At 28.3% G+C, this 12031-nt stretch overlaps 1 protein-coding gene across 1 annotated transcript; it reads right to left on the reverse strand.

The window, feature by feature from the left end:
* Positions 1-2480: 2480 nt before the first annotated feature.
* LOC109799455 (transcription factor MYB8) lies at positions 2481-3957 on the reverse strand. Its single transcript, XM_020360027.3, has 3 exons — positions 3725-3957; positions 3463-3592; positions 2481-2985 (listed from the first exon to the last, which is right to left on the reverse strand). The coding sequence occupies exons 1-3, from the start codon at positions 3933-3935 to the stop codon at positions 2580-2582; spliced, it is 747 nt and encodes a 248-aa protein (XP_020215616.2). The 5' UTR covers positions 3936-3957; the 3' UTR covers positions 2481-2579.
* Between the last annotated feature and the right edge of the window lie 8074 nt (positions 3958-12031).

Here is a 12031-nt window from a genome sequence, read left to right on the forward strand (position 1 = left end):
CGCCTTTTCAAGGATAAAACTGTAACGGCTCAACGAGCGCCAAAGCGGACAATACATCAGATGCGGTGACCCTAACGATGACAACAGACTTACGGTAGGAACAAAAATAAAATTATTTTGCGTCAATCTCACGAGTAGTTTTAAAAAATCTCGCGAATTAACTTGAATTACCAGTGGGATTTTAACTATATTAACTTCATCTTTTGGTATAATTAGTCATTTGTTACTTTGGAACGAAATTGTTTAATAGACAGTAAAAATTGTAACATGCAAGCGGGATTATACAATCATCATATATCTGTTTAAGATTTTTTTTTTTAAATTAGCATTATCACTTAAAAAAATTATGTCACATGACTTAATCACTCGCAATGAGATGTTATATACTATATTTAATATTTAGTTTTTCACCCTTATCTAAAAAAGATGTTACTCTTACTAAATGTTTTGAAATTATTCAATTGTTAACATATTTATATTACATATATTATAATTTTCATTCATGTCAAATGATATATAATTTTTATTATTAAATAAATAAAATTTATACATATTATTATTGTTATGTTATCCATAAATAATATCAATATATTATTAATATATTTATAAATAAATTAAATATTTCATAAATATAATTAGTTATATATTAATATATTTTTACAAATACAAAAATATAATAAATAAGATAAATATATTAGAAAAAAGTTAATTAGAAATATTTGTACAGAGATTGTACAAATATAAGATTTGTATAGTTGATGATGACTTAAAAAAATTAATTTGTACCATCTATATCAACAAGATGTATCTACTTTTTAATAGCTTATTTCATAAGAACTACATAATTAATTGTGCTTGATTTGAGATAATTTAGGAATGGGTGACCTTCTGAGAAGTTTTTCAAAAAATGTGCGAGTGAGGACAAAACATGCTGAAAAGTCTTATATTGATTTGTAGGGTCAATCGTTAATCCTAAAAATGGATGAACATCTCAGAAAAGGACTACCCACAGAGGGTTCTTTCCAATAAGAGATTCTATGACAATATTTGTTTATTACAAGTGTTATCTAAATGGGTCCTATGACAACATTTATTTAAAACAAGTGTTTAAGTGTTGTCTAAAAGAATCGTACAATAACACTTGTTTATTACAAATGTTATCTATTTATGTCCTATAATAATACTTATAGTGTGCTGTTAATAAAGGTAGTGACAAAATCCAAGTCCATTATAATCGGTATAAATAGTCACACAAAACGAGGTAATGTTATCGCTCATTTATCGTTATCTATTATCGATATTTGTATTTGTTCTAACTTGAGCATCGAAGTGCCTTTTCAACCTTAAGATCCCAGATCACTACGTGAAGATTACTAGTATACCCTTAAACAAGTACATCATGTAAAAATTGAATAAAAATTTTCTTCATTTTTTTTTCATTTATATGTTTTGGATGCTTACAAAGCACATGAAATATCCATCGATAAAATATTAAAAAAATAAAATTAATAAAATGTTAATATTAATTTTTCATTTTATCCATACAATTACAATTACAATAATAATATTAATAGTAATAAACTTTAAGCTTAATAGGTTGTCACTAAGTTGATTCTAACCGTTTATTCAAAATTACGATATAAATATACAATAAAAGGACAACATAAAATGAAGAGTATATATTCTCGTGTAAATTAGGTTACATATTCTTGAAACACATTAGACTTGGATCTTGTCGAGATCATGGGAATAGCCACCATTAATTCATATTCTGCATTACCACAAATTTAGGACAAAATAAAGAAGCCCAACAATGAAACCAGTCGCATTAACTAAACACTTTATGCATGATTGGTCATACGTCTTGACGCCAGTTTTCAACTTCCAAAATAACGTTAAGTTTTCATCAATGATCTGATTTTAATCTTAAACATGAATCACACGTGCAATTAAATTAACATGCACTTACTCCATTTTACTCCTTTGCTTGTGAGAAATGATTTTTTATAACAAAATTGTACAACAATTTCTATATATATATATATATATACTATCTTTTTTCATCACATCATTCATAAATTTTTTAATTAAGAAAAGTGATAAATACAAAAAAATAATATTGTATAAATTGTCATTACAAACATTACTCTTGACTTATTATTTAGTATCGACAAAAAAAACTATATTCTCTCTGTTCAATATTATTAAAAATAGAAGAAGAAAAAATATATTTCAAACATATTTAAAAAAAAATTAATTATTCACATTAAATTTTATTAATCTCATAAAATTTTTCTAAGTTCTTCTCGTTATAAATATATATATATATATATATATATATATATATATATATATATATATATATAACACAACCAAAAAATTATGCATTATAAGATGAATATCTTATAGAAAATATTATTAATGACATAAAATATGTTTTTTTATTCATAGATGAGAGAGGTAGTGATTACTTAAAGAACTGAACACAAAATAAAGATGGAAATAATGAAACGCTGGCATGTGTACATAGATATGGTATTGAACACTATATACACTTGAGTCTAAGTAACATTAATTAATCACAGAAAAAGGAGAAGGCCAGTGGGAGCAGAATCCTGATGGTCATGGATGATGTTCCTTGTAGTTGTAGGTTTAGATTTGTGTTGAAGAAGAGCATGTGCAGGTGATGAAGGGAATGCAATGGTTAGGTCAAGGTTTAAGTGGGGTGTTGAAGAAAGCGTTGTTGCTGTTTCTTCTGCAAGACAACTGTGTGTGTCAGAAATTCTATCATTGTTGGCAGAAGATTGTGCGGTACTAGCAGGTCGTGAAATATGACAAGGTTTTGGAACTGGAAAGGTTTGGTGTAGCTTGTGGTTGTTGGGATCAATTCCCATCTTAATTAGCTTTCTGCGTATGTGAGAGTTCCAATAGTTTTTCACCTCGTTATCTGTGCGACCTGGCAACCTTCCAGCAATCAGTGACCACCTGACACCAGCAATGCAAAATCAAATTCTATTCTCAAACCCTAAACCACAAAAATAAATCATTCTAATTTTCCTATGCTGTTTGTTATTAAAACAAATTGACCATTTTTTTTATAATGTTTTTAAAGAATTAAATGTATTTATTTTTTATGTAAACCAAGAGAAGGATAAATAGACAGTTTTTTTTAGAACAATATAAGAGGCATTTGAAAACAAAGATAATACACTATTCCTGTACTATATATCATGAATTTAATTTACATGTATTATCAATATAAAAAAATTATAAAATGTAATGAACATAACTTCTAATTAGAACTTAAAAGTCACCAAATTTATCATACAATATTAATGTGAAGTTTACATTAAGAAAGTGAGTTTCCAACAATTATATTAAAAGTGAACACAATTCATTTGTACTTTAAGTAAAAATAAAAGTATTGAGTGGTTAATTTAACTAATTGAGGGAGAAAGGTACCGGTTGCCAAGGAGGGCATGGAGTTTGATGATGAGGTCTTCTTCATCCTGCGCAAAGTTCCCGCGTTTAATGTTCGGTCGCAAGTAGTTTATCCATCTCAACCTACAGCTTTTGCCACAACGATGTAGTCCTGCCAGTAAATAAATAAGCATGGATATTATATCCTTATAAGAGTTGGTTGATCCGGTAGGACGCAGATACATCTTACGAAACGAAAAACATTGTGTAAGGAATTGGAACATTGTGTGAGAGAATAAAGTACCTGCAGCCTTGGGAAGGGAACACCAACGTCCTGCCCCATGAGTTCTGATGTAATCAATGAGCTTTTGGTCCTCTTGCTTGGACCAAGCACCTTTGTTTGTGCCTTCTTTGTCACAACAAGGTTTTCTCATACTTTTCTTGTGTGGCGAAGGGCTCTGATAACCATGGTAGATATATAATCTATGCTTGTGATGTGATGGAGAAGAGATCATACGATTTGACTTGGACCGGTGGTTTTGGTAGGTGAATCAAGGATTCACTTTATATAATTATGCATTATACGGTCTTTGCTTGACAAATTGTTTACTGTTAAGTAAACGTCATTTTCAGCTATTGCTACCACTTCCCATAAAATTATATTTATTTGACCCGTTCATTTTTCTTTCTGTAAATTACATTCACACATCTAATAATAATCGATTTATATTCATACTCTTTACTTTTTTTTTAATGTTTATCGTTATTTTCTTTAAAAAAATTACAGTATAAGGGTTTTTAATAGCCAAGTAAGTTAAAGTAATATCTAAACACCATTAGTTTAATGTTTTTTTTAACTATTGAAAGAGAATAAGAGGTATTTATATCGGTCATCGATACTTTGGAGTTGAAGTTGATTTTGGGTTATCTTTTTTCTCTTTAATATTAATGATGTTTTGTTATTCGGTTGTCTTGTTAAGTTGAAGGAGTTATATTTATAAAAGATATTTTGATATTTAAGTAAGTAGTTCACTCAAAATAATAAATGTGAATATATTGTGAACAATAATTTTATCTTAATATACAATGTTATTTATACTAATTGTGATGGGTCCAAAATATTAATTAGTCTCAACTTATGATTATCAATTAAGTCATACATTTGTAATTTGTTTTGTATTGTAATTAGTCTTTTATGACTTTGATTATCTTTAGATAAAATGGGGAGTCATTCAACTCATTCGTTGTTACAAGTAATAGGTACTTGAAAATGCTAAACAAATGCATCTAGGTCCTACGAGGGTGCCTCAACATTCGAGGGTGTCGAGGGAGGCATACTTGAACTCACGAGAGTGCCTCGGCATTTGAAGGTGCCAAGGGAGTTACACTTAGATTTACAAGAATGCCTCAACATCCAAGGATGTCGAGGGGGATGTTCTTTGGCTTGTGAGAGTGCCTCGACATTTGAGAGTGTCAAAGGGGATACACTTTGGTTCACGAGAGTGCCTTGGCATCTGAGGATGTCATGGGTGATACACTTGGATTCAGGGGGAGGATGGTGTTTCAATATTTGACGATGTCGAGCGCATTTGGATTCTTCAAGCGTGTATTAACATCCAAAGACGCCAAATGAGGACACCTGAATTCGCAAGGGTGCCTTGTTATCGGGTGGTTATATAATATACATGCCCCCCAAGCCTTGGAGGATTTCAAGAGAAAGACGAACAAGGTTTAGATGACTATATTCGAGGGTATATTTGGAATGATATCTTGCAACCCTTATGTTGCTTATACTTCCTGGAGGTAGTTACATTCATTGGAAAATGAAGAGTCGTGTCTAGTAAACTGTTAGATCATTTTTTTATCTAGCTAACAATTATAAAAGAATGTATCATTCCAATTATAAAAGAATGTATCATTCTGTCTTCTATTGTTAGGGTACTATAAATAGGAATTAGTAGTGGAGTCCACTCTACCATTGTGATTGCTTCTTCTAAGATTGAGTGAATTGCAATTTATGTGTTGATCTTTTGAGTCAAGCACATTATGGTTTTTGATTGGTGCGTGTGGTATGGTCGAATTGTCCAATCAATCTTCAATTGGAGACTCCTCGGTGGGATTGTCACTATTAGGGAGTATGTGTAGTGATTTGTCTACATCATCTTCTCGACCTAGCAAGTCCATTTTCAAAGGAAATCGTGAGGTCGAAAAGGAGTCAAAGGTGATTGTTGTTGAAGATAAGACAACAAATCATCCAGATGGTGGAAATTTCCACAAGACGAATTATCATCTAGTGGCTTAGCCAATCAACCAGTGCGTAAGCGAGCTTAAAGCTAGAGGAGGGATTATAGGCCTGCTACCATGCTTGGGTACAAATGGGTGCATGGAGAAGTAGCTTCCTACTACTCCTGATATAATGAAATGTTGTTCATTCTTAATTTGCTTTTGTATATCGAGTTTTTGAATTTTGACAAGAGGGAAAATCCATATCATATAGGCATCAAAGCTTGCTAAAACGATGAAGGGTATGACCTTGACTACGTTTAATTGGGTAAGACACTAGTCAAGATAGATTTTTTCTATGTGTATGACTGTTGATTTTGAGAATTGAAGGTAATTTGATCGTCGTTCGAGAACTTCACAATGGGTGTAACACCCTAGGTTTTTTTTTAATTATTAAAAAAGATATTTAATTAATTAAGTGGGTTTTAGGATATATTTTAGATCTTTTCAATACTTATGAGTGTTTTTAATTAATAAATAAAAGCTTGTGAAATTATTTTGGTATAGTAGGTATTTGGAGAAAATATACATTTTAATTAATTGTGTAATTAAATGCATTTTAAAAACATATTTTTTTATTATAATTGTTTTATATTTCTTATTGGGTTGAGAGGAATATGTTTATATTACATTATTTATTTATAAATTTTAATATTTTAATGGAAAGGAAGCGTAATCATAGTTTAATTGTGTTATTAGAGAGTTAAACATAAATTAGGAGTTTTATGAAAAGGTTACATCAATTTTATTTTCAAGCTACTCATTTTACTTTAGGTTTTTGTGCTCTAGAGAACTGTGAGAACTAGAAATCATGGAGATTTGTACCTTATTCATCAAGATAAGGGAGGAGTGAGTAATTTTACTCTACGCGTGAGATAACTATTAGGTAGTAAAATTAACCCTCAATCTCTTATCTGTTATTATATGTTGTGAGGGAGGAATTCCAATTCTGTCCTATAATTTATGAACTCGTGTTATGTACTTTTCTTATGTGTGATTTTCTACAACAAAAGTGAGTGTTTTAAGTGGCTAAACCCTACTGAACCACAATGTTTGACCTGTCACAACCAGGTCAAGTGTAAACAACATTAAGCCTCATTAGAGTGTCAGATATACAAATTAAATTGATTTCTCAAGTTCACCACTTAAACTAGGAAAATCTAGTACCACTATCAGGATAGACCAGCTCGGATATGAGCCTACCATGGTCTTAACATGCATAAATTAAGCTTTCTATGAGATTAACCCACTAACTATCCTCCAATTACTACGCATTCTTCCAATAATTGGTTAAAGATTTTAACTCTCGACTTCATACCTTACTTAATTGGTCACTTTATACACATATTACTTGACCTATCCTCCACACGGTCTTTTCTTGTTTCCCCTTGGGCTCTCCACACAAGATCACCTTTGTGAAATTCTCTTGGCTTCAATCTAGAACGACCGTTTAACTATTCTCTATTTGCAGGCTTCAACAACTATTCGTTCTTGTTCCTAATCCTCTTTGGCCATGTTGAGTTCTACTTGTTTTTCATCGACATTATGTTTTCTTTGGAAGTAAAATTGCTAAAAGGATGGCTCCCTAACTTATAGAGTGGCACACAAGTGATCGGTACGCAAAGATGTCAAACAAGTGCATCTTAGTCTTGTGAGGATGCCTTGGCATCCGAGGGTATCAAGGGGGGCGTACTTGAACTTGAGAGGGTTCCTTGACATCCAAGGATGTTGAGGGAGTTACACTTGGGTTTGCGAGTTTGGCTCATGAGAATGCCTCAACATCCAAGGGTGTCTAGGGAGATACACTTGGATTCGTCGAGTGCTTTAGTATTTGACGATATCGAACGCATTTGGATTATTTGAAGGTGTATCACATTTGAGGATGCCGAATGATATTGAATTTGTAAGGATGTCTTATCATTTGAGGTGTCAAAAAGGTATTGCTAATTCTTGGTAATCGAATAGGTATCTAGTATATGAGTATTTTCTAAAATTATTTACTAAAATGAAATTATTTTGAATTTCTTTTTCCAATTTATAGTAGTTAGGAGGGTGATTCTAGTCAACCTAATATTATAGGTGTGACATTTTTTTTATAATAATTTTCTTCCATTAAAAATTTCACGTAATGTCGAAGTGAGAAACGCTGCATCCTCTAGCACAAATTCTCACATATTTAACAAAAACAATAAATAAAAAAAAATTGTAATATGTGGCACTAGTGATGCTATTGTTGACTAGCGTCAAGCATGTTAACTTGTTTGAAGTGAAGAATTATTGCAAACCAGCTCCACTTCAATAAATAATTTTAGAAAGTGTTCCAAAATCATTAATGAGCCGTATTTATGGAATCATATACCTGAAAACAATCGTGGGTTTCAATTCATCCCTTCAAAACTTGAGTGGGATTTAGTGGGCTAACCTGAGTGTGTGGGTGGACTCGAAGTTCGCAAGCCCATTTCGGCTATCCTCCACCTTCTGATTTGGGCTACCTCCACATTTAGGCCTTTTATTTTTTAAATTACTTCCTTTTTGCGTTGATATGACACTTTGGAAATAGTTATGGAAGTGTGAGAAATTTTTAACACTTTCATAAATTTAATTTTGGAAGAACAAAAGAGAAAAAAAAAAGTGTTGAATTTTTTTTATTGGTCTCGGAGAGAAAGGTTGCATCGTTTTGAATATTCTTTGGCCATCATTTTTTTAAAGTCTGGATTCAACAGTCAAAATTTTCTAGCATGTCTAGCAGAGAAAGAAAGTGACACATTTTGAAATTTTATCACTTTCAGAATTTATTTTCCGAAAGTAATAAAAAAAAGCATGCTCTTGGAATTTAATTTATGAGAAAATGTAAAAATAATTTTCGAAATTGGATTTTCAAACATAACTTTGAAAAATAAATGGGTATTCTTAATCCATCCACCTGTATAAGGGTATTTTTAATATATAAAAAAATACCAAAAAAAAAAAAAAACAAAGTAGTGTAGTTAGTAAAAATGGGGTGCAGAGGGAAAAATGATCATCATTCTTTATTACCCAAGTAATGCAACGTCTATTTGTAATTTGGTCTTGTGAACATAGATGTAAAAGTATAATATTTTATTTTATGTGCCCATCTTTCAATATATCCCATTCATCATATGTTTTGAAATGGTTGTTCTGAAACATGTATAATGGGTGCAACATCTAACCGACAGGCACAAAAAGTAATTTTCAAAAGTATTTGATATTTACTACAACAATGGTTCCCTTCCAATTATGTTATTCTATTGAATCTTTATATCTTCTTTGAGCAATGTTAATAACATTCAGGATTGGCAACTTGAACAACTAGAGCTACCCCTCTAGTAAATTGATAATATTTTATTGGTTCTTGATCTTCTTGTTGAGCCATTTGTGTTTGAATGACTTGTTGATCTGAGTACAAGAGACTTATGATATACTCATTGTCTGTTCATGAAAAATACATTGCTTTATTTATATTAGAAAAGTCATATACTTTTATGAAATGATGCATTATTGCTTAAATTCATAGTCAATCTTATCTACGATTGTAGTGGTTGACAATTAAGTAAAAAAAAAAAAAATCATGAATGTAATGATATGAAAAGAAAGTTTAACTTCAAGTTGTCTTACAATTTTTTTTACCCTTTGCATCAGGACTTGTGAATGTAAAATAATAATAAATGTATTTTGATGTATTGGAAGATATTATTTTGAGCTTGATTATCTTAAATTGATGTACATATGTCTTAAATTTAAATTTTGAATATATAACTACATTAAATATATTCAAATAAATAATTTTTTGTTAAACCGATATGAGTAGTGTTGTTTCAAATAAAAAAAATTATGATTGTAGTGGTTGACAATTAAGTAAAAAAAAATAATCATAGTTTTATGAGTTATATATTGCTATTATATATTCACTTTCTAACCTATTTCATTTTATTATTCTTTTTATATCTCTTTTCATATTTTACCACATTACTTATCATATTTATTATTTTTTAATCTTTTCTCTTTTATTTTATTTTTCTTTTTACTCATATACCTCAGAGTAAGACGTGCGTTTATCATTTTATTTTCCATCTCCTAATTAATTACAAGATCACATTTTTGGTCTGAGTAGCAGAAATTTGATCCATTTGCATTGGAAATTGTTGGTTATGACTCACATACTTTATCACATCTAACAATCTTTGCTGCTTTCTTTTGACTTCAAAATATCCTGACGGAAAATCTTTTGTTTACAACAAAAATAAGACAATTGTGTCTTTCATCTTAGGAAATATTTATTTGTTATATATATATATATATATATATATTTATATATTTATATTATAATCTACATTATATCATTTTAAAAAATTAAAAAATCAAATTAAACTTTTAATAATAAAACAATTACATTGAATACATTAAATAAATTTGGATTAAAATAATAATTTAATCTAAATAAATATTATAAGCAATGTTATCATTTCCATGTGAAAAACATCGCAATGTTAACTTTCATCTTATGCTTAGAAGACGTGAAAGTGAAAATAAAATAAAATAAAGTGAGAAAAAATGTATAATACGATTTTTTTTATTCGAAGAAAAAATATAAAGAAAAGTTAATTTTAAAAATACAATATTTTTTTCTTTCAATTCAGTTTTATTTTTTCAAATTCTTTTCACCCTCCTTCTACTCAAGCACACATGAATCAAAATTATTCTCATCTATTATATTGCAACTAATGTAATAATTAATATAACTTGTGTCTTTGTATTAGGGTTTAATTTATAATTTTTTAAATGTATTTTTTATTGGTTTTAAATTTTTATATAAATATGTATTTAAATATTTCAATACATTAATTACGAATGTTAATATACATTAAAATATAGTTATTCATATATTATATTATTTGAATTTGTATAAATACCTATTTTAAAATATTAACTTTATTTACATTTGTAGACTAGTTTATATGTGTGTGTGACAATCATTATAATTATATATATATATATAGACTATTTTTAGAGATTTTCTTTTAAAGAGAAGGTTTTTAAGAATTTTTAAATTTTTATTTAATTTAATTTTTATTTAGTAATAAATAAAAATAATATCATATTATAATATAAATTATTTATCATAAATCTATATTTTTTTTACCATTTTCAATATGATTTATATATTTAAATATAATATTTATTTTTATATATAATTTATTATAAATTTTAATTATATACAATAAATATTTAATTTATGCATTACACACATAAAAATACTAGTTACCAATAAATAAAAATAATATTATCTTACAATATAAATTATTTATCATAATTCTAAAATATAATTTATATCTTTTAAAAACACCTATTTACACAAATTTAAAACATAATTTATATATTAAAACATATTATTTATTTGTGTGTATAATTTATTATAAATTTTATTAATATATAATAAATATTTTATTTATGAATTACAAAGATTAAAATACTAGTATATTTGTATATGTGTATATATAATTTGAATAAAAGTTATTAATAAAATATGTTTTATCTTATATTTATAATAAAGAAAGAAATTCTTTAAAAATGGTTTTTCTTCGTAAAGGAAAATAGAGTAAATAACATTAAGTATATAAACAATTATGTGTAATTTAATTTATGAATTGCAATAAAAAAAATGATGAATACAAATAAAAGATGATGTTTATGTTGATCTTATTTTATTTTGATCATTAATAAAAAAAATACTTGTAATTTTTTTCCTTGTGATTTTGAGATGGTTTATTGTTTCATGTAACATTTTCATCTCTATTTAGGGAATAATTATGTCCTTATTTTAGTATCTTAGTCAAGATTCCGTTCTTAATCATATGCATAAAATAGTAGATGTTGGTAGCACATTTGATATGACCAACAATGTAATGATAGGTAGAAATATAATTTGTTTTTAAAATTATTATTTATATAACAATCTGGTAGGTCATTTTATTTATTATAGTCTAATTACTACATATCAAAAATACAAAACAATGTTTAATTATCTTAAAGTTCTTATATAAGAGTCACCTAATCATTCATGCAATCTACACATGTATAAGACAAAAAACATAATTATTAGAAACATAAATTCCCTTATGGGATTACATACACTCTATACACATATAATTTACATAAACTACATAACTATATATAAAAGATCTCTAATCATCGGTCAAACGCCTATATAATAACTATGTCACATCAGAGTGACACCACCAAAAGTGGTCATTGGTTGCATGACTCTCCACCAACTGAACAAGTTATCTTACTAGTCATATCTCACTCT

Source organism: Cajanus cajan, chromosome 3 (assembly GCF_000230855.2).
Source record: "Cajanus cajan strain Asha chromosome 3, NIPB_CcT2T_4, whole genome shotgun sequence".
Classification (NCBI taxonomy): domain Eukaryota; kingdom Viridiplantae; phylum Streptophyta; class Magnoliopsida; order Fabales; family Fabaceae; genus Cajanus; species Cajanus cajan.

Bases quoted from the DNA above. Each gene is read 5' to 3' on its own strand.
- LOC109799455 (XM_020360027.3), bottom strand. From the start codon at position 3,935: ATGATCTCTTCTCCATCACATCACAAGCATAGATTATATATCTACCAT. The intron at 3,593-3,724 runs GTACTTTATTCT...ATTTACTGGCAG, and splicing joins TTCCCTTCCCAAGGCTGCAG to GACTACATCGTTGTGGCAAA. The intron at 2,986-3,462 runs GTACCTTTCTCC...TGCTGGTGTCAG, and splicing joins CATGCCCTCCTTGGCAACCG to GTGGTCACTGATTGCTGGAA.